General features: G+C 43.0%; 1 protein-coding gene across 26 annotated transcripts in view; it reads left to right on the top strand.

Annotated features, from left to right (window-relative positions):
• LOC104142857 (H(+)/Cl(-) exchange transporter 5) overlaps nt 1-22,442 on the top strand; it is a 62,270-nt gene extending 39,828 nt beyond the window's left edge. For 12 of the 26 annotated variants that reach the window (XM_068957398.1, XM_068957399.1, XM_068957403.1 and 9 more), the window contains 11 exons: nt 6,238-6,389; nt 7,754-7,853; nt 9,334-9,518; nt 10,176-10,298; nt 10,808-11,014; nt 12,014-12,094; nt 12,992-13,534; nt 14,853-15,039; nt 16,194-16,592; nt 19,151-19,367; nt 20,323-22,442. In XM_068957398.1, coding sequence (XP_068813499.1) covers nt 6,238-6,389; nt 7,754-7,853; nt 9,334-9,518; nt 10,176-10,298; nt 10,808-11,014; nt 12,014-12,094; nt 12,992-13,534; nt 14,853-15,039; nt 16,194-16,592; nt 19,151-19,367; nt 20,323-20,413 — 2,285 coding nt within the window. In that variant the 3' untranslated portion in view covers nt 20,414-22,442. Of the gene's footprint in view, nt 1-3; nt 5,644-6,237; nt 6,390-7,753; nt 7,854-9,333; nt 9,519-10,175; nt 10,299-10,807; nt 11,015-12,013; nt 12,095-12,991; nt 13,535-14,852; nt 15,040-16,193; nt 16,593-17,691; nt 17,828-19,150; nt 19,368-20,322 lie in introns of those variants that run through there. The other 14 variants (XM_068957411.1, XM_068957414.1, XM_068957413.1 and 11 more) reach the window with 5 other exon arrangements.
• The last annotated feature ends 796 nt before the right edge of the window (nt 22,443-23,238 follow it).

Below are 23,238 nucleotides of genomic sequence, written 5' to 3'. Positions count from 1 at the left end.
AACTGCTTCCAGGGAGAAAGCTGGTATGAATGAAAGGGGAACATGTCTGTCTGTAGATGCACGTTGCAGAAGCCGGGAGGCAGCAAGAAACTGCTGGTTGTGGCTCTGATTGCTCTGTGGCTGCTCTGATTGCTGTATTCTGATAAAAGGATGATTGCAAGGGGTGAACGGCCAGGGTGGGGTATTGAATTTCTCCTGGCTGATGGTGTTGGATAAAAGGCTTGTTCAGAGCCTTTCTTCCTTTTCTCTGAAAAATCCTTTCTTCTTTTTGATTTGCTGTAGCAAGGGACGGCACAGAGGGAGACCTCTCCCAGGTGATGGTACTGTCATCTTGCTATGCTGGGGACAGACGCCTATACCTTTAACAACCCCTGACTTCTTAATGCCAAGGAAGAATCTTTAAAATGGAGCATTAACCTATTTTTGGGAGAAGAGGCAATCAAAATGTTAAAAAAAAAAATCTGTCTTAAAAAATGAACTGTACTTCTCTAACAGGGATGCATTTAACTTGCCATCTCTAGGCATCAAGTACTGACTTTGTATGCATACATTAGAAATCGGGGAATCCTGTAGGATAATTTTGATCATGTCTTGACAAAGCATTTACTGAGGTCATTTTCTTCTCTTATTCCTATCTGGCTATGCTAGGATTCTTGATCTTCAACAAGCTGAAGCAGGAAATATGATATTGATAAATATTTATCTGTCAGCCATTTTATAGTTCAGTATTACTCAAAACATACAGACACCCTCATTATCTTGTGTCTACTGGACTGTCCACTTGCATGGCTGTGAAATGGTCATGCGTTGCTGAAGACTCAAGTTCTGATTTTGTAATATAAAACCCAGCCACTTCAAAGGTGCTAGTCTGGGCTGAATGAAATTAGCGAGTGTAAAATGGGACCAATCTCCAAACTGTGGCTGACACGAAATTTCGTGTATTTAATGTATTTCTGAGAGTGCAAATCAAGTCAGACTGTCCTTTCTGTATTTGGCCTCTTAGCAGAGATTCCCTGTGCAGTTGCTGGTTGTGACATTGATGAAATTATATAGGCTGATTTCTGTGGGACTTAAAGCACTGTATAACAGGATGGACCTGATGATGTGATTACCTGCAGCCCTGCCTGTGTTCCTAGGCAGGGCCATGTATTGCCTTTGTGTCGTTGGGGTCTTGTCCGCATTGCTCTGTGGTAGCTCTGAGCCCGAGACAGCTAAAATCTGCTGGCCTGGGCGATTATTTCAGAAGAGTGAGCAAGGAGTGATTCTGATCTCATCTTCTTGCAGTAAATGCTTCTCAAAATAGCCTTTGTTAGCTAGGCTTAACAACACTTTATTGATACTTCCCTTCCCCCTCCCCTTCCCCCTCCCCCCTCCATTTTGTTCTTATCTCAGGGAGAGACTGTGATAGGTATCCCAAAACAAAACTGAACAGATAGTCAGATAGTGAAAATGTGCCGTCTCCAGCATGGAGATGTGAAATACTGTTATACTTCTGGGAGTGTTGGTCATTCCTTTAGAAACAAAAAGAGCTCTTTTGACTGAGCTGCTTGGTTTTGAAAAAGGTGAGTTTTCAGGAGATAGCAAGTCATCTCTTTCCCAAGGTAAAGTCAGTGTCGTCTTCTGCATCACTAGGCCTAGTAAAAACTCATCATGCGTGCCTACTGAAGCCTCGGAGATATCACCAATATAGTCACCTTGGAACACCTTCAGATTCAAGTAATAACAGTGATGATGTACTGGTGGTTCCTTTATTTGGGGTAGAGAGCAAAACCAAATGTCTGAATGGATGCCAAGTTCTCTTAGTGCCGTTAAAAACGGTCGATAACCCTCCCCATCCCCTCTTATTTACTTAATTTTTTTTAGCTCAACTTTTCCAGATAAGGAACTGCTGTCTCAGTGAGGATGTTAAGTCCAGGGTAATGTGAGAGGTGACCCTGAAATGGGAGTTGGCAGAGGCGAGCAAGCTGGAGAAGACAGTGAGAATGTCCGGTGTTCTGCAGAACGTCCCAGATGGGCGCTCTGGATTGGCCTAACTGTGTGTGTGTGCGCTCAACGCACATACCGCGGCAGAACTGGTGACGCTCTGGAAGTTCAGACCCCAGCTTGCCTCATACTGATATAGTTGTTCTGCCCCAGCCACAGCCTTTACTTCTGCTATTGCCTTGCGGTCAAGGTCTGCAGCTCTGAACTGTAGGTATTGACTTGCTTGAGCTGTCATTGACTGACACGATGCCTTATCTTGTACCCTATACCAAATGACTGTTTTGGGGGGGGGGGTTGTTTCCTGGAGAGGCTGCAGTGAGGCGCCCGTCAGTGAGGGTTTTTACAGGTAAGTGGGTTTGTGGAAGGAGTTACAGGTGCCTCTGGGCTGCGTGCACTGAAGTTAAGGTTACTTTGTGGTACTTGTCAGGTATGCTATGTGACTCATCTTCTTTCCCTGAGGCGGTGGCCTCTTTTAGAGACGGCTATGCAAATCTGTGGCAAATGAGTTTGGGAAGACATCAAAGGTCTGTCTTCCTTTTTTCCTTTTGGATGATGCGGTAGAGAGCTGACTGAATTTCTTCCTTCTTTCCTCCCTGCCAAAAGACAGCTTTGCCATGGTGGTATCTGCAACCTTAAATACACTGAATAAAATGCTAAATATTCTAAAGCCTATTTCATCCTTTTCTATAGGAGTTCTAGTATTTTCTCTTCTCCCCTACCTTTCACTTTTGATAGTATTTTGGCTTTCATCTCCTTCCCCCCATCCCCTTCTGGACAGCTGTAAGCGGTAATCTGTGAGTGGCAGACTTACTCTGCTGCCCGAGTTTGAACCTCCAGCTTCCCTAAACCTGTCACTCTGCATACGCTCTGGGAAGCTCTTTGTGGTAGTGTGTTGGTGGAGAAAAACATATGCAGTGCATGATGTCCAGGTTACTAGGACTGAGCAAGTTGATGCTTGCCCTGTAGAGTACATAGGGTTTAAGTAGTTCTGGTGTGCTCTGGACTGCCAAGTGACTGCTTTGTGATTATTTAAGGCAGGAGTTCCCAACTCTGATTAGAAATGGGCTATTGAGGCCTTCAGTCTCTTACTGCCTTCTCTTAGCTTCTCTGTACTCCACTTCCTTTTGGTTTGCTGACTGGCAAAGAGACAGTGCCTACTTGTAGTTGCTCAAAATGCTCAAAATCTCTGCTCCTCTCTTCCTACCAGCAATACATGTTTTTCAAGCCTTTTTAAAAAAGTCTCCTGAACTGGGATTTCAGGCAGTTGATCTGTGCAGCTCCCTGCTGCTTTATAGCTTGTCGTAAAACTCCATCCTCTGCTCCTCCAGATATGGAGTGCAATGAATGCATCTCCCTTGTGCATTGCACTGCAGCACGCAGAAGACAGAGGCAGGTTGTAGATGCAAAAGAAGGGGCTATCAGTTGTATCCTTTCCTCCTTCCTGTGCATCAGTTGCAACCTTTCTTCCTCCATTTCATAAACGGAGTGGGAGAAGCTTCCTTTTGACAAAGGTGGTACATGACAGATAGTTTGGTAGATGCTGAAGATGCCCACGTAGCTTGGTGGGTAGAAGATAGCTCCAGAATGTGCATTCACAATCATCTGGGCTCAATGTAAAGAATTTACTGTTCTGCCTCCAGTTTTCTTATAACAATGGAAATGGTATTCTTCACTTGAGCTTGGTTTGGGTCGTAACTGTGTTAACGCGTGTGAAGCCTGCTATTCAGAAAAGCTAAAGTCCTACAAATGATGGAATTGTCAAGTGGCAGTTCTGAACAACCCTTTCTAGATTATATATTGTTTGTGATGGGGATTTCCCATTAGCGTGATTTTAGTTTTTAAAAATGCGAAAACAAATAGCAACATAGCAGGTTACACTTGGGAGCTCTCCATTTTTAGGGTTGTAGAGTCCCAAACTCACTAGTTTGGGAATGAAAGTAGCACAAAAGGCTTCTTGAAGGAGTTTCAAAGCTAGTATTGAGTGGGTAAAGTAGTGGCGTTTATATCTTCTAAGGAAACTTTTACATAGCAGATAATAGACTGCAGGATACCTGCCATCTCCACTGAAAGTTTCTTGTAGTAACCTAGGCAATTTTTGCCCTTTCGGCATCTGATAGCTTTGAAAGAATAATATATGGCGTAATTACTGAAGGATTCTGTCGGTATGGACTTGGAACAGAGGCCTCAGTGTTTGCATAAGCAAAGGAATGAAGTTTGGGCTGAATTGCACAGAAAAATTTGTTCCATGTCAAGAAAACTGCTTGATTTCTTTGGATAAGGTTTAAAAGACCTTTTTTTTGGTTTTCCCCAATGTGTTTCAACACCTTCTTCCAGCTGCTTGAAAGGGGCTTTAAGAAACATATTTTTAAAAGAGCAGGGAATAAGTAGTGTTACACTAATGGGTTTTTTAAAGGTTCTTCTCAGATCAAAGGTACAGTTAATATTTTGTTTTCAAAGCAAATGAAAGCAGGAGTAGATTCACAAATATTTTCCAGATGGAAGAAACTTAAATGCATTTTTCCAGTGCAGTTAGAAACCACTCAGATCCTAGACTTCTACCTTGCAAACTGTAAGGGCAGGCTTTGTTCTACTGATATCTGTTCAGCAACATCATCCCAGGGTGATGCCTCCCCTCTGCTGCTGACCCCTCTAATATTGGGCAATTTGCCTCCTTCCTCCTCTGTGTTCTCCTTCCCAGCCCTGACATGTCTAGAGCCTGCATTGCAGGCTCTTGCGGTCCTATCTCCTAGTGTATCATTAGAGCTTTTAGCATAACAAAGCTCTGATGTCAGTCAAGGCCTTGCAGTGATAAAGTTAATCTTTCAGCTGACTACTTTGGCATTCTTTCTTACCTGCTGTTCAATTGGGGATGGGTGCTGCTGAAAGCTTGTCCCCACTATTTGAAAAAATTCCTTGTGCGTTTGCCGGGAAAGCCTCTTAGTCAGCACTGATAGCAGTGGTGAAGGCATTGCTGTTCACCTTCCAGAAGCTCTATTTCTCACGACTGTGCTTGGGAGAACTCCTCCCTTGAGACACCTAAAAGGCCTAGGGCAAGCAGATATAGCAGAGGTGTTGGTGAGAGGCCGTCAGGAGGGGTTGGTCAAAGCATCCATGGTGTTTTAGGTGAACCTGAGGCGTTCCTGTGCAAGAAGGAAGCACATGGCAAATAATAGGACTGCAAGGAAGTAGATGCCCAGCATCAGCTCATCTGGGAATTTGCTGAGCTGAGACAATTTAACCCACTGGATGCAACCCATTTTTTATGATGGGGATCTAGTATTAAGGGATTTATTTTCTTTGCAGTGGATGGTGGAATTGGGGGGAATGACATTTAGGAAACTTTACTTTAAAGCATGGCTTGTGCAATGCAAAGCCTTTATATCTCCTTCAGATGGACTTGGTCAAGCCTTGTCATGCTGTAGATTAATAGTTTTTTTTTTTGTAAGCCCTCACTTCACCCTGTCCCACTCTCCCCTGGTCTGCTCTCCTAGCTTCGTGTGACGGGACTGTCCTGTGAACAAAACTTTGGGAACCTCTGCCTTTAAAAACTAAACACCATCTCCCATGGCCTGGGGCAAATTATAGAGAAGGTGGAGTGGTTTGGTGGTAGCCTAGTTTATCTTCAATTTAATGAAGACTGTAAGCCCCTCCATTAATGAGGTAAGGCACATGTCAAGGCCTGCTTTAGCATTGTCTTTTTGCTTTTGGAGCGCTCCTAACTCCCTGCAAGTAACGGCAGGAGGTCTTTAGATGACTTTGCTTTCCGTTGTCTTACTGCTTCCATTTCTAGCACTCAGTTGGTTATTTGAATCTTCAGCTAGATCACCTGGGACTCGCTTCAACTCTGCTAGAGGTTTTAAATATTCAGTTTCTCTTTTCCCTCTCATCTCTTCTTTCCTCAAGTGGCAAAATATAGCCGTGGTGTCTCCTCGGTTTATGAAAAAGTTGAATCTATATGGTAGTGTTAGCTTGCTTTGGTTCCTGAAAAGATGTTTCCAGGAACCAGCCCATCTCTATATGAGCTGCTAGAGCTGGGGGAAGGGCAAAGGTGCACTGTGCAGTGAATCCCTGGAAGGCCTGCTTGCTATATTGAGCTCAAGGAACAGTTCAATAGCTGTTTACTTTCAATTAAATCTGTATTGTTCCCCCTAAGTCAGCATTTTAGTGACTTTTTTGAAGCTGTTTTCCCCCCCCCCTAAAAAGGGGGAAAACTAAGAAACACTTAACTTCCACCCCCCCCCCCCCACCCCCCAGGGTTTTCCTCATATAATGGAGGAGGGATGAACGGCACAAGCAAAATGATGGATTTCCTGGAGGAACCTCTTCCTGGTGTGGGGACCTACGAAGATTTTAACACTATAGATTGGGTGCGAGAGAAGTCCAGGGACCGGGACAGGCACAGAGAGGTAATATTTCTTACTACTCTTTTTTGCAGAAGGCAGAATAGTTAGCTTGCTAATTCTGATTACTTTGAAAGCGTGTATGAGAGAAGTACCTAGTATGGAGGGATTGCTCCCAGGATGGGAGCTGAGAACTTCTACATAAAATCCTTAGTTTGCAGAAAAAGAATGCAAAAGGTAATGTGACACAATTGATCAACTGCTGCTTCTGCGCCCAAGGTTTGATTAAAAAGGCTTTGGCAAACTTCTGATGTACATCTTAGATGCCTTAATCACTTGTTTCCCTATGCCATGTTAAACTTGCTGGATTCTGAAGCATAGCAAAACCTTCACTTGTGCTTTTGGAAGATGCTCTGCTTTGTGGATGATGGGAACAAACCCTAAAGATGTCTTGCCTTTGCCTGCCCTCTCTTACCTGCCTCCCCCCCCCCCACAAGATGTGCAGGTTTGGTCCAATAAAAAGAAATAAAGGAGATGATTTTACCCTGTTCCCCTCCCATCCTCCCCCAAATGCCCTGATTTAGTAGCAGTTACAGTCATGAACATTGTGCCTGTTGAAAGATGAAATCTGGAGAAAAAGCTAGTTAAAATAATTCATTCAGGCAGAAAGGATTCTTGCTTTTTTATTCCTAATTTAGTGAGTATTTATTGTTTTTTTTTTTTTTTGTCAATGTGCCTTTTTATCTGGGAATAATAAGCACGTACTGGAGTGTTTCCATTGTGAGAGGCAGCATGGGTAATTAAGGCGCACAATAGCTGTTCTTTTGTCCTTTTGTGTGGTTGTCGGGACAAGTGAGACTGACAGGCTTCAAACATTCGTATCAGACAGGCAAACGTGGGCCAGAGGCTCTGAGACGTCCCAAACAGTTCTGAGTCCTGACTTGGAGTGCAATCAGCACAAAGTGATTCTAGGCCTAGTAATTCATCTTGCAGTCGTAGTGGTATTACATCTGCTAACCCTTTCGGGTCCAGCGGAGGATGCCACTATAGGACATGCAGTGCTTGGCAGAATCTCTTCTGGTCAAAGCAATGTCTGGTGTGTATCACAGCTATTGAGGGAGTAGCTGGAGGCTATGAGACGCTTCCTGTCAACCTGCTTTCGCAATTGCTGTGGTATCAACACCCAGGCAGATGGTACTGATAAGTTGCTGGGGCCAAAGTGCTCTGAGGGTTCCTTGAATGTTCACATCTGCTCGTGGCATCAAGTGTTATTAGTATTTATTATTAGTTACTAGTCTTTTGGCTAGGAAAAGTGGAAGTATTCTTGATCTACCCTTGTACATGTCCTAATCAAAGCTCCATTTACAATAACAGCTGTAAACGCAATGGCTGTGGTGGTGGGGTTGTTTTTTTGTTTGTTTTTCTTCCAGATTACCAGTAGAAGTAAAGAGTCAACATGGGCCCTGATACACAGTGTGAGTGATGCTTTTTCTGGCTGGTTGTTGATGCTTCTCATAGGATTGTTAGCAGGTGAGAGCAAATCTTAATTTAAAACTAAGTACTGGTTCTGTACTACAGCATCAGGATTGATTCCTAGCACAAATCAGAACAGGATATTTTGCCCCAGAAACATGGGCTGCGTGAGGGGCTCCGCTGATATTTATGGCTCTAGTACAGCTTTGCCATTTAAGGAGGATTATTTTTAAATGTTTTGGGGCCATCTTTGACTAAATACCCAAATACAAAAGTTAGAGAAAGCCGTCCTGGGTACAGTTTTGGATGTGCTGCTGGTACAAAGTTCTGAAATAGAATCCAGCACGACACAGCTGATCAAATGCTGGGTCAGAGGGAGGTGGCGTGCTGTCAGTCGTCTTTGCTGAATGCCCTTCATTGGCACTGGAGAGATTGGTGCCAAGGACAGTTAGCAAGAATTTTTTTTTTTTAACTGTTCATAGGAATAAAAGGTGAGAGGTGTGTCTTGGGAAGCCTTGGGACTTCCTCTTCCTCTTGGAAGCTTCTTCCAGAGGCTGACTGACTGAAACCTTTTAAATGACTTCAGAAGTAAACTTTGGAGCCAGTGCAACAGAAGTAAATCAGTCAACTGCAGATGTTCTTGATAGAAAGCAGCTAAACATTCATCATGAGGGATGAAATTAAATCTTCTGTTAATATTTACATAGAAAAGCTGCTAGCCAGTTTTTCATTAACTGAAAGATTTGCTAAATGTTTAGTGTTGCCTCTGGAGTCTGTACTAGCTCTTGCTCGTATAGCTCAGAAGGCTCCATTCCTAAACTCTATTGCGTTCATTTTGCATTTTAGTAGAGAACGCAGTTGATCACAGCACTTATCTGTGAGGGTTGTGGGAATTCTTAAAACAAAAATATGAATTTACTTTAAATTCCCTCTTTTAAAATCTGAACTCATTTTCTTACTGACTCTCTGGTTCTTTTCACTTGGCACAGTTGTGACTCTTTCCCATATATGTGTGTGGGGGTTTTTTTGTTTTTTGTTTTTAATTGGGGTTTGAAATGTTTCTCAATTCAATGTTATTCCCTGTCACAGTCTCAACGTTGTTAGTTTAACTCTTGGATTAATGTTTTTGTGCTGGAGACAGTAACGTGTTTTGTCTGTATCCCCTTGAAACGTGGTAAATCCCTTTCTGCCTCTCAAACTACTTGCCATGTTGTATCTAATAAGTGGTCTTTCAGTATAATTGAGAAGAACTAATTTCTAGTGACTTAGGGTGGGTTTTAATGCAATTTGCTAGGCTCAGCCTTTGGAATATTATTAGTCATGCATAGTTACTTAACTTTTTTTCAATATATACTTGTGCAAACCTTCCCTTTATCTTTTAGAGAACTAAAAGTAAACTGTAGGCAAAAATAGCACTACTGCTCTGTTTGTTGGTAAGTGAATCAAAAATTATTAGAGCAAACTATAACATTCAGATATATGTCTGCTTAAGATGGTTATTAATTTTTAATCTTTTTTTTTCCCCGCATTCTAATAGGTTCCTTAGCTGGTCTGATAGACATTTCTGCCCACTGGATGACAGATCTGAAAGAAGGAGTGTGTCTGGCAGGCTTCTGGTTTAACCATGAGCACTGCTGTTGGAAATCTAACACAACGTTTACAGACAGAGACAAGTGTCCAGAGTGGAAGAGCTGGTCGCAGCTTATTATTGGCCATGGGGAGGTGATGTGTGCCTACAACTGGTTTTGCTGCTGAACATACTGTTTCCCCTACCCTGCACTGTCCTTTGGTAGTGATCTGTATATATATGTGTGTGTGTGTGTATATATATATACACATATATATATATGTATATATCTATCTCAGAAGTGCAAACTCTAGGTGTTTCAGTGGTTTGACATCTGTTGCTGAGGCCCTCTAAGGGTGTAAATAAGCTCAAACAAGTTCCTTCTGTGTTGTCCTCAGGGGGTAGGCAAAAGCTTGACACATTTAAAAAGTATTGGTTTGCTCACATTTGAGACTTGCTGCTTGGAGGATATTTTGCCCCTGAACGTTTTTTAAGCTAGTTCAGTGTTGCTTTAAGTCTTGTGTTTCTGGCAACTCTATCCAATAGAAAGCCTGCTTGACTGGGACAATATTGGTATACTTTGTTTACCATTTTATATAATGCTGTCTGGAAATATGATTGGTTCATACCCTCTAACCCAACAAACGTAACTTGTCCTTGAAGCCACAATGGCTTGTGATTTCTTTCATTTTTGGCTGATGATCAGATTACCTGCAATTTCTGTGTTGACTGCACTTCCTTCAGTGCACAGGTTTGAGGTGATCTTTGTTGAAGCTATCTATCTAAATTAGGGTCCTTTCTCTGCATTTCAGGGGGCATTTGCATATATTCTCAACTACTTCATGTACGTTATCTGGGCCTTGTTATTCTCCCTTCTTGCTGTGTTACTTGTAAAGGGGTTTGCTCCTTACGCCTGTGGCTCAGGAATCCCAGAGGTGAGTGAGATTGAGCAAAACTGTTTCTTTAACTTGGAGTAGGGATCCACCATCCAAAGATTACTTATGTCTGCTATGGAATAACACTGTCTTGCACTTGAGAGATATGCAGTGTTCTAATATATGCTTTATTTCAAACTTTATAACTGAAACATGTCTAGTATCTTAAAATTCCATGTAATCCCTTTCAAAAACTGGTATTAACCTCCTGCAGTATTAACATTTACTGCAGGAGGTACAAGAGTGCACAATTTGTTTCAGACTTTGCCTACAAAAACTGGTGTCAAGATTATCTTTCAGTAGGGACAGTAACCCCAAAGGAAAGGCTCAAATAGCTGTTTCAGTCTTTGAATGTAGAGCTGTTTTTCCAGCTGTAGGTTGCTTTTGAGTGCCTGAAAGGGGCTCTGAAAGCTGTGGGGGAAAATTGAAGGCGGGAGCACATAATAAAATGGGAGCCCTGACCAGGGCTTGAATGAAAGCCTGTAGAGCTTTATGTGCTTGACTTCCAGATCAAAACTATCTTAAGTGGTTTCATCATTAGAGGCTACCTGGGCAAATGGACGCTGATCATCAAAACTGTCACCTTAGTGTTGGCGGTGTCCTCTGGCCTCAGCCTGGGAAAAGAGGGCCCCCTGGTGCACGTCGCATGCTGCTGTGGGAACATCTTGTGTCATCTCTTCACCAAATACAGGAAAAATGAAGCGAAGCGCAGAGAGGTAAAATGAGACTGATGTCATTGGACTGTTGAGATAGTGGACTGGGAGACCGATGAGTTTGGTGCTTTGCCCTGAGTGTAAATTGTTCCTTGTCTGGCATGTTCTCAATATGCCTCAGTGCAACACTTGGTTGAAAGAGAAGCTGTCTCAGTAGAAGGTGATACCACATCATTTCTCTAGCATAGATAGTTACCTGACTTGTAATGGAAACGTTCATGGGTGCTAACTTGCCCAGTTCTGCAAGGCTTGTTAGCGTTTGCCATATATTTCCATAAATTCTTAGGAGTGTCTGAGGGACTTAGACCTAGCCATATGAACAGACTGAAGAGCTTCGCTCACCAGGACACAGTGCAATCATGATGGACACGGTGTAAGAACGAAGCTAACATCTCAAATGAGCTCATAAGTGTTCCCTTGCAATATTTTAAGACTTTTTTTCCTGAACAAGTCACTGCAGAACAAATACTGTGAGATGCATATAATCACGTTGGCCAAGTTATCTTCTGGCAAACCAGAAATGACAGAATCCACCCTGTGGGCAAGCAGGGTTTTGGAAGGCTTTGCAGTGCCACTGCCTTCTAAGAAATGATATGAACGCGAGAGAAATATGGCAAAAGTCAGTGTGCACTGAGGTGATCCTGCCATTCTTCTACTTTAATGAAGCTTTATCTAAGGTGAAAGCATAGCATGAGATCAGATGAAAAAGAAAAAGATAATTGCAAGCTACGTCAGCTCTCCTAATTAAGGAGGAAGAGGGGCTATTTAAACACTAATATTTTTGTAGCTACTTGTAGATTGCAATAACTTTTCCCAAGAGATCTGTCTCACTCTATCTTTTTCCCTGCTGTCTTTAAAACCGATAGCACTAGCTTACTCTGCACCTGCTGGAGATTTAAAAAAAAAAAAAAATTACATATTTAAGTAAAGGAGATCAACGAAAAAGGGGGAAGGTTGGAGGGAGGCCCTAAAACTTCTGACTGAGTTCAGTTTCTCTCTTAGGTTTTATCAGCGGCTGCCGCTGCTGGCGTGTCTGTAGCTTTTGGTGCACCGATTGGAGGAGTGCTCTTTAGCCTGGAAGAGGTAACATCAGCATTTTGCATTAGCTCTTGGCAAGCTGTTTTATTGCCAGAACTGATTCTGCTGGTTTAAAAATATAGCCCACTTGTAACTGCTTGGGTGTAGTAGGCAGATCCGGTAAAATGCTGCTTGATGGATTTACAGGGGTCTGCTACTCATCCTAAAAGCTTACTGGGGCTTCTCATGAATAATGGAGAATTTATTTCAGAGGATGTAAATCTGTAGCTTGGCAACAAATCTGTTTTCCCCTAGTCTGCCTGTGCTCCTCAGTACAGACTGCTCACACCCACAGCCTCTGTTATGTTTTCCATGTCCTCCCTGTCCCTTACAGTTCTGTCCCCAGTATACCTCAAAGCAAGCTTTTATCCAGCTAATTAAGCCCATTTTCTTCCAAAGAAACTTCAAATTCCATTGTTTTGCCCCAGACATGAAATAGGTCACTGCTGCTTGCTTCAGGGATTAACTGAGAGGAGAAGAAATAGGATGGTTTTGCTCAACTGGAGCAATAGTTTGCTCAGCTTGTGGTAGCTGCTATGGCAAGCACTGCTGTTGAGCGCTCCTGCAGCTTTCAGAACATGCCAGACAAACAGTTCTCTGGATGCAGCTCATAGCTAATTTGTAACACCTTGTTTTATCTGAGTAAGACACTTCCACTTCAGGGATCATAGCAGGTATTTGTTGCATTGAAAGTATACAGCCCAGGGCCCATCCTGATCACTGTAATCTGTGAAGAATGGAGCGCAAAATCAAGCCTGAGTACCTGACTGAAGAAGAGGGTGTATAGCCAGTACGCATCAGTCTCAGTCCTTGCTTATACAGTGGTGATTATGTTACTGGGCAGCATTCGATGTAGTGACAAATGATCAAGTGACTGAATCTGCTTTTTCCTTCCTTTTACAGGTCAGTTATTATTTTCCTCTTAAGACACTGTGGCGCTCTTTCTTTGCTGCTCTGGTAGCTGCATTTACTCTGCGCTCCATTAACCCTTTTGGGAACAGCCGGCTGGTTCTCTTCTATGTGGAGTTTCACATGCCATGGCATCTTCTGGAGCTTATACCATTCATCCTTCTGGGAATATTTGGTGGGCTTTGGGGAGCTTTCTTCATTCGCAGCAACATCGCCTGGTGCAGGCGGCGTAAGACAACCAGACTTGGCAGATACCCAGTGCTGGAGGTGTTTGTAGTGACTGCAATCACAGCTGTTCTGGCCTTCCCCAATGAATACACCAGAATGAGCACCAGTGAGCTGATTTCTGAACTATTCAATGACTGTGGGATTTTGGATTCTTCCAAGCTCTGTGAGTATGTGAATGATTTCAACAGCACCAAAGGGGATGACCTGCCAGACCGAGCTGCTGGCCCAGGAGTTTACACAGCCATGTGGCAGCTGGCTTTGGCCCTTATAATGAAAGTCTTCATCACAATCTTCACATTTGGCATGAAGGTGAGAATTACCTATAGAGGCGCTCAGATTCGGGGTTTCTGCGGAGAATGAGAAGAATGGTGGTGGGGCTCTATTTGCTCCATAAATAGGCATGTTTTCCCCCCTAAACTTTACCAAAAGGGGGAAAAGTGTGCTTTGGGGACAACAGAGCATGATTGTTCTGAGGACATGGGAGCCTCCTATCCTGAGTGTGGCTATCAGATGCAGTAACTGAAGCTGGTATGTTGGGCTTCACATCCAATTTTCTGAATACTGAGCACTTCTAAATTGCCTTTCCTCAAGCTTTTTTGATACTCCGCCTGTATATAATAGTTAATTGCAAAGTGGTTTGGGATCTTTCTTTGTAAAGGCTTGCTTATAAGAAAGCCGTTCATTAGTCAGTCATACTTATTCAGCAGCAGCCTCCTGAGCTGTGAATATACTGCCTAGCTCTGAGCTTTGCTTCAGTGGGATAATAGCAAGAGGGGCTAAGCACTACTCTTCCCCCCCCCTCCCCCCCCCCGCAGTCTCTTGACTGGATCTTCCAGTAAAGGCGAGCCCACCCTACAGGTTTGCACCTCCTTGTTGTAGTGATGTGGTCCGAGACGTTCAAGGGCAGTCCTCAAGCACCTGAGAAAGATTATATGATGTATCAAAAATTAATATATGAAAGGAGGGGGAGAAGAAAAGTTTCTCTGAGTTCAAAAATCAGGAGCTTTCTAAGCTTGAAAATGACTGAAGTAAATGCAGTGGTGAAATGCGCTGACAGCGGTGCTGCTGCGTATGACGTGCTGTATATACTGTTTCTAGATGTTGCCACTTTCAAGGTGGAATTTGAATTAAACAGGGAAGAAGGATTGTTCCCCTTACAGTATGTTACACCAGCAGAGCTGGAAAATACTGTGCATACAGTCCACAAGTAGTCGCACGGTTGGAAAGGCAGGGGGAGAACTAGTGGTGTGCAGGTGAGGCTTTGGTATACTTCCATAGTAGAAAAGCTTTTAAAAAAAGTTTGTTCTGTTCTACAATAACCTGGTCTGGTGTGGCTATTTCTCCTGTTCAGAAACAAGTAAATTCAGAATGTTACAGAGACTTTAGAGCATGTGTTGTTTGGACAGTGCCATGCCCAGGGCTTTTCCTTGTCGGTTCACACAAGGTGATATTCTCCCACCACCTTTTCAGTGCAGGAAGGGCAGAAGTGTTGGAGCAAGGCAACCTTATCAATTTTAACTTCAGCATAACACAGTCTAACACAGTCATGTTTTGAACTTTTAACTGTCACTAGTATTTGAACGCTGCCTTCCTGAGAGATGCCATGTTTACTGATGTGTTTTCATAGGTCCCTTCAGGTCTCTTCATCCCCAGCATGGCAGTTGGTGCTATAGCAGGCAGATTGCTAGGAGTAGGAATGGAGCAGCTGGCTTTTTACCACCACGACTGGGTCATCTTCAGTGGCTGGTGCAGCCAAGGGGCTGACTGTATCACTCCTGGCCTGTATGCAATGGTTGGGGCTGCAGCATGTCTAGGTAAGCAAGATGTCTTTTGAAATCCAAGGTGCAAGTTTGGGACTTGGTTGGCTAAATAAAGAACTGTAGAAAAGACTAAAATGCTGCTGCTGTTCTTGCAATCTGGAACAACTGACTTCATCTCAAGAACAGGAGACTTTATAGTAGTATATGCAGTGTGATTCTCATCTTTCTGCCTCCTTTCACTGGCATAAACATCTCCTGAGATGTGATAGATGTGCAGATAGCTGTCTGCTGAATCCACAAGTCAAACAAAAGAAACTGGCCAGGGGCTTTAGATTTTTCCTGTAAGCTTTAAATTCTTTTTTTACTTCTGGCTGTTAATCTTATGATGCACCACTTCTTCTTCTTTTTTTTTTTTAAAGTGCTTTTTGTTTGGTGGGGTTGTTTTTGTTTGTTTTGTGCATGTGGTAACACTACTCCTGTTTGGCAAAAGTTCCCATTGAGAAATTGAATGCATTTTACTGAACTTTGCTTTCACTGCAATACGCGATCCTCTCCTCCACGGAATAGTGTATTTAACTCTTAAGGTACTACTTTATGGTACTAGGAGAAACTTTTATTTAAGGAGCAGTCAAAGCTTGTGAATCTGTTTAAGAAGGTGTGTGTAAGGCCCTTTTAAGGCATGGCCTTAAGTAAATTGAAGCTAGCTAATTTTCTTTCATGCTAAGTTACAGGATAACCTTTCTAGCAAATTGGTGTTGCTATTCTATAGTCTTAAAAAGGAAGTTGTGGACAGACATACCACGTTGTTTGTGAAGCTGTGTAGTTCAAAAGATCTGCTATCAAAGGACGTATGACGCTGGGATGTGTCCCATTACCTAATTGAAATTCATGTGGCCTTTTAAGGATGCTGAGTTCTGAGAAGGACCCATCAAAAACCATGTAGCAAGAGGGCCCCTGAAGCTGGCCCATGACATAATATACTAGAAAGGACAGTTGGTTTTAATACCATGTTCTGTTCATGTTTGGCTTCCATTGCAGTGCTGAATGTGATGCCCATTTTCTAGGTAAGAGTACAACCATTTTTTAATACAGGAGGTTGTCTTGATGGTTTGGCAGAGGACAGCTGTAGGAAATGTCAGTAACAGCTCTGCTAGCTAGAAATCCCTACAAGTGTTAATGTGTTCTATCTTCCTGTGTTCTGTTTGTAGGTGGGGTGACCCGAATGACTGTGTCGCTGGTGGTCATTATGTTTGAGCTCACTGGTGGCCTGGAATACATAGTTCCTCTGATGGCAGCAGCCATGACCAGCAAGTGGGTGGCAGATGCCATTGGGCGGGAAGGCATTTACGATGCTCATATTCGTCTCAATGGCTACCCCTTCTTGGAAGCCAAGGAAGAGTTCTCACACAAGACACTTGCGATGGATGTAATGAGGCCACGGAGGAACGATCCTCCTCTGACTGTCATCACTCAGGACAGCATGACAGTAGAAGATGTTGAGGCCATAATCAATGAAACAACATACAGTGGCTACCCTGTGGTGGTGTCACGGGAGTCCCAAAGGCTTGTTGGATTTGTCCTCAGGAGAGACCTCATCATTTCAATCGGTAAGTTGAAGAGAGGCAAGATGTTGTGTAGTTGAATGGTGCATTTAGAGGCCTTAAATGGCACTGGCTGTAACTTGCTTCACAAATTCAAACACCCCACAGTGATGGTGGATACGCTTACTGAAGCCTGCATCCCCGTTCCCCCAGCAGTGTGGGGTTTGCAAGCATTGAGAGCAAAGGACAGAGCAGCTTGCATGTGCAGTTAGTGCAGCTCTGCTGAATTCATAAACTTTAAGGCACTAATGTGGAGCAAAAGACTTCTTGCCAGCAAGAACTAGGCCTCATTGTCTTTGTGGATGACTAGATGTGGAAAGCTTTCTTAATTGTTAGTGTCTCAGACCTTGTTATATTGCATTCAAGAAAAAAGTCTGGTTGGAAACTAGGTCTTTGTACTGAATATTGGATCACTTCTGAGGTGGTGCTGTCAAACCTGTAAATATAGCTGCTGATGTTTAAGGAGAGCCTTTCCTCTCTCCACACCACTGAAAGCCTGCCCAATGTTTTACTTGTCACTTGTACCCTGCATTGTTTGTTGTGAAGCAGGTGGTATGTGGTACTGGCAGAACTAGATGAAGTTCTGTCATCACTCATATGCAATTTTCATCTGTGATGTGAGTTGAGCTCCTTGGAAACAGCACTTCTGTCCTTGCCATGTCGCAATTTAGAGCGCTTTATAGGTTCCTTTTGCTCTCCTGTTTCCTGGAAACTTGCAACTGCTATTTCCCAGCATCAGAAGCTCGAGTACTGATTCTGGTCATGGTGGCTGTTGCTGGCTTCTGTGGGATGGTATTTCTTTTGCTGATGAATCAGGAAACATCTGCGTGTATTAGGGTTGAGGGGCATTTTAGTTCTTTAGAAGCTGTGCCTGCACTGAAGTGAAGGTTGGGACTGGGTATAGGAGCGCACCTTTGCCTGTTTAGTCCTTACTGATTGTATCCAGTGATGGCTCAAGCATCTACATTGAGCTTTGGAGAGCTAGGCTTACCTTGATGAACGTTTCCTTGTGTAGTCACCAAGCAGGGTTCATGCAAGCCCTGTGGTGAGCTGGACAGGAGAACTGATCCAGTTAAAAACACATTTTTCCTCATTTCTGGGTTAGCTTTCTGCAGATCTGTTCACTCTTCTGGCTCTCCTTGAGGCCACATGAACACTGGTGCAAAGGAGCAAGCGAGAGGAGGATGGCAGTTACCTTGGGGAAAAGGAGATATGTGATTGTTGAACAGCACGATCATGAGGTATTAAACACATGTGAAGTCTGTGGTGTGTTCTCCAGTGCGTGGTGTAATGCACCGTCTCAGTTCAAGCTTGAGAACTTTCTGTGTGGACAATGTGTAATTCTGGTCCTGAGCTACCTTCATCCCATGGCAGAACCAGAGTAGCTTTTGGAGTTGTCTGCAGCTGTGAATCAGCTCTGGCTGTTGCCTTGCTGATTTAAAGTAGATTTTCTGTGTCAGTTTTAGGACATGGGCAATATAGTCTTTGGAGCATGTAAATACTTCTTTTGATAAATATCTAGCTGAATGTTTATGACCATACGGAAGCAAATATAGCTGAAGTGCACTATCATATTATGATTATGTGCATTTCCTTCCGTCGGGCTGCTTTGGGGTATGACCATGATTTCTTGGTTTTGTGGTGTTCTGAATCTCCAGGGATTCCTTGAGAGTAACCTATTTCCTAAGATGAACGCAGGAAGGCATTGTTGTGTGCTACAGAATGTAGGATTTAGCCTTTGATCGCCTGCTGAGGGTATTCAGTGGGGTTTTTCTTTTTCTTTTTTTTTTTTTATATATATAGAGCCAACCACTTCCCATTGAGTCTAGCAATGTAAATACCAAATTAAAGCTGTGATACAGCAGGCCTCCAAATCGTCCATGTAGGAGGAGAGCTGTAATGCACTAGTGTAAATATCTGAGTAGTGGCAAGTGCTTTAGACCATGATGAGCTGTTCTCTATTCTTGACTCTAGTTCATGTGCACAGAGTCTGAGCCAGTAGGTAAAGTGTTTAAAAATACGTCTTTAGCTGCTCTGCAGGGGACCCACATCAGGGGATGGTAAAAGTATAAAGCATATTATCTAATCAGTCTTAAAACTGGCAAGTAAAAGGTCTCTGCAACTTGCATTTATATAGCACTTACCCCACTGCCCTTCATCTGAATGGGAAATGTGTGCAGCGGTGGGAATTTCTGGAGATGAAAAAGTATTTTCTCTAAAAGTTTCCACCTTTTTTGGCCAGAGAAAAATGCTGAGATGTGTGGCAGCCTTGATGTTTAGGCAGAACACTGTAACGTGGTAGGTTGAGCTGCAGTAGATTTTGTCCTTGGGGTGAAATGTTGGAATCCTTGGAGGTAATGATACAATTCTTAGAAGACAAGACAGCAACATTGCACCACTACTTGGGTCATTAGGTACATGCCTTGTGAAACGATGTGGGTGAAATGAAGGAATGAACCTTTGTTAAGGTCATCCCAATGTGGTCAGAGAGAGAGAAGCACGTGCTCTCCTATTTAGAAAAGGAAAGGAGGGATGATATTTAATCAAATATTTCCTTTTTCCAGACAATGCCCGGAAGAAGCAGGATGGGATTGTGAGCACTTCAATTATTTATTTCACTGACCACTCTCCTCCACTGCCTCCGAGCTCCCCGTCCATGCTCAAACTCAGGAGCATCTTGGACCTCAGTCCTTTCACAGTGACAGACCAAACGCCCATGGAAATTGTTGTGGATATATTCCGCAAGCTCGGATTGCGTCAGTGCCTGGTCACTCACAATGGGTAAGAACGCTGCAGGCAGGCGGTGGCTGTGGGATCCCGTAGAATAATGTTGAATTACTTAAATCTGAGTTGGAACCCGCTCTCCTTCAGTTGAGCGAAGGCCTTTGACATGCAGAGCACTGAGTACCAACCAGAGCAACTGTAAATTGGAAGCAAGCAATTATGGAAGCCCTGAGCTGCTTTTGGTTGAGGCAGTAACAGAAACATCATAAGGCTAGTGAAATGGTAACACATGGTGCCCATGTGGTGATGGGTCTGACATCCCTAAAACAGATGGAAAGGGCTCACGACCTCTTCCATCTCAAATGTGGTTGCACATACTGTGTAATTACTTGAATTCACTTTGTCAGTTCAGAAATGGGGGGTGTGTGAGGTAGGGAGGAGTGAGGACAAAGTAGTAAAACTACTGATAGTGACTTAAATCTGTTCACTGAAGTGTGACACTATAAAATAAATTACTCTGTTACCAGATATCCAGATATGTTAGTGATGCAATTGGACTGGTTGAACTAGTCAGCTTCTGACAGAAAATGGCATTGTTAACCAACACTTCCAAACAGAAGTCTTGTATAATCAGTCCCCTGCATTAGCAAATTTGGCGTGGCTGTTGAGAACAACTTTTTTGAAATTAAAGTTCCTGAGAGTATCAGGACTTAAAATGCAGTCCTAGAAACTAAAGTTTATCTTTCTGGAGAAGGTGAGTGGGTGATAATAAAAACTATTAACACTTGTCTTTTGGCTCTCATGTTCTTACCTGTTTTTCATATGAAATACTGATAGAATATCTGATTGGGGCTGGTGAACACCATACTTCATGCGGAGTATCAGCACTGTGATCCAAAAAAGCACTCTGACTACCGCAGAGCATTACAATTACCGTCGGAGAAAAGCCTTGTGAAATTGCAGATATGCACTCTGAGAGCTGATGCACTAATAATGTGTGTTCATTTTTTAGGAAGCTACTTGGGATCATTACCAAAAAGGACGTATTAAAGCACATTGCACAGCTGGCTAACCAGGACCCAGATTCTATACTCTTCAATTAAAGGCAGACTAATAGGTATTGTGTGTTTGACACAGAAAAAACTTTATAGTAAAGATCCTGGATATTCTTTCCTATTTTTATTGAGACCTTGGAACTGTTTTTGGCATTTCCTTCTATGGAGCTGAAGATTTTTGTTATTTGTTTTTTTTCCTACAGGATAACCAATTGCACTACATAATCTGTGGAAATTAATCTTCTCTTTAGAAGAAAAAAGACTTTATTTACATTGCTTTTGTGAAGTTGCATTGGAAAGATTCCATGAAGGAGTAAAAGCAAAATGCTACAGATTTATATCTCTTTTTATTTTATTTGAATTATTGTAACTAATGTGGGGAAGGAAAGACAAGGACCCAGTTCTGTGTCTTCAGAAGCTTTGAAGGAGAAGGATGATTTTGCATGCAGTGTTCAGGTGGTGGCAGAAAGATACAATTATAACTCAGGGGCAGTATATTCCCGGTTAGCCACTTAGTCCTTCTGCGGTCAAACAGAAGGACAGAGAAAAAAGAAAAAAAAAGAAAACGAAACACCAAATTGTAAGATAGCTCTGTAACTGACCCGATATAAGAGCTCAACTCCTTAGTTATCAGCATCGGCTAGCTGAGGACGTTTTAGTGAAAGAAGGACAACAAACAAACAAATAGCCCGAAGAGCAGATCTGCTCAAAACTGGACTCAGTTTCTGACTGGGAAGAAGCTTATTTTGGTTACTCTTTTGTGAATGTATTTAATTTCACTCTGTGGCTTGCTTGCTAGGAGAATCTAAAGGAGGAGGCAAGAGGAGTTAATGGTTGTGTTCTTGCATTTTTCCTTTCTTAGGAGGACAAAGCCTTAGGAAGATATCTGATTTCTCTTGAGCCTGTAAGTGAAATGGCAAAGGCCGAGTCTGAAGTTATTGCCCTGGCTTTACTGCACTTCCAGCCAATCCCTGATCACATTAGATATTGCACAACTTACCTCTTCCTTAATCAGCAGCATCTTATGTTGTTGAGGATGTCTTAGAGGAGGCTTCTGTACCCAGGATGTTTACATGAATACACATTCTGTTCCCTACTCCTCTCCCTAGTCCTGTACCAAACTCAGGCTCAAATCCTGACTCTAGGATTGAGAACACTGCCACTTTATGTATGTTCACCACTTGGTGTCTCTCCTTTTACCAACAACTATGCAATAAAAATCCTTTCTGACCACTGTCAGCAAAACAGCTTGTCCCTCAGTTGTTCCATTCCAAGTCTGTGCTTTTCAAATCCCCCTCCCAGATTTTATCAAATTATTTTTCTGTTAATGAAAACTGAAATTTTGAAAGTATATAAATGCATTTGGAGGCCAGTGTTATTTATCATGGCTTCCATCTAGAGCAGACTTTATTTCACTGTATGTGACTGAGGATTGTTACTGGAAACAGAGCTTCCATTTGTCTCTGGCTCACCCGTGGGCATTGAGAAGGGAGCCTGGAGCTGACTGTCCACGTGAAGGGAGCCAAGCTCTCATTGAGTGATGGCCAAGAATTAAGGAGTCTGAGAAATGAGTAGGGGCTCTTAATCTGCTTCCTGATGGACAAACCTCTGGCTGGTAAACACATGTTGCACTTTGCACAAGCATGCCTCTCTGGCAGTCTTGACTGAAGAGGCCACAGCGACTGAACTTCCCTTGTCCCTGGCTGAGGTACCCTCAGAATAAGGTTGAGGCATCACTGGCAGAAAGTGATAAGGTGTCAGCCTGAGACTGCTACCCCTACCCATGATACACCTGTTCTGTGGGTAAATGGGACTCCTGCCTAGAGCTGACAGGAAATGTTGCCAATCTTAAAAACTCTTGAGTATAAATAAACTCTTCATCTGTACTTTGAACAGAAGTCAGCTTATTTTTTCAAAGCCATCCAACAACAGGTATCTGTCACCACTGCTTTAATGCTGCAGTGAGGTGATGTCTGCCACTTGAATTATTGTACGGTTGAAAGTGGATTTAGACCAAAAATGTTACTACTGGATCAGATATCTTCTAAGAAAATAAATGCCTTGACTTTGTCTGTGATGTTTTTGTGTGGCAGATCTTGTTCATTTTCTTTCTCTTTCTTTCTCTCTCTCTCTCTCCCCCTCCCTCTCCTCTTACAGTTTAAAAAAAAAAAAAAAAAAAAAAAAACGGTGATATGCCCAGAAGATGCTTTGCAACTTGAAATGGTTCACGTTCTGCCTCTGCTCTGGCTGGCAACGGGCTTTTTGGGTGGTTGCGTCAGAAACTTTGCTTTTAAATGCTTATGTTCTTTTCTTAGAGGCTTGTCCCCATAGATGTTCTGAGTATAGGAAAGAAGTGGGGGTTTGGGGGTTTTGTTTGTTTGTTTTGTTTTTAAAACTTCCTTACAGGCTCCCTCTAGAGAACATCTGTGCAGATGCCTGTCTTTCTTATGTGGGATCCTGTTTGCTTTTGGCACACTTGTGACCCTAGAAAGGACAAAGCTTTTATTTTGCACTTTTCTGCTTACCTTACAATATGTAGACAGGCTCTAGCTCGTGAACATAGCCCCCGCTGCTCCCAATGTCTCCTTTAATTAGACCCACACTACATGAGAGCCTAGTTCCTGCTGCCATCATTAGCATGTAACGCTGGAGCTGTTCTCACAGAGGGGAAAAGGAGCCACCATTTCTGGGAAAGCGGTGGTAGTGCACTGCATGCTAGTGTAATAGCAAGAGCTGCTGAAAGGAAAACCCATTAACAAGCTGGACTGTTGCTGTTGGGGGATGCCTTATCTGGGGATGAGCTGCTCTTGTGGAACCTGGCAGAGCAGGGAAAGCAGATGGTCAGAGGAGGTCCACAGAGGCTCCTGTCATGC

This window comes from Struthio camelus, chromosome 11 (assembly GCF_040807025.1).
Source record: "Struthio camelus isolate bStrCam1 chromosome 11, bStrCam1.hap1, whole genome shotgun sequence".
In the NCBI taxonomy this organism is placed as follows: Eukaryota; Metazoa; Chordata; class Aves; order Struthioniformes; family Struthionidae; genus Struthio; species Struthio camelus.
Note: the sequence above shows the minus strand (reverse complement) of the source record. Positions and strands in the feature narration are given on the sequence as shown.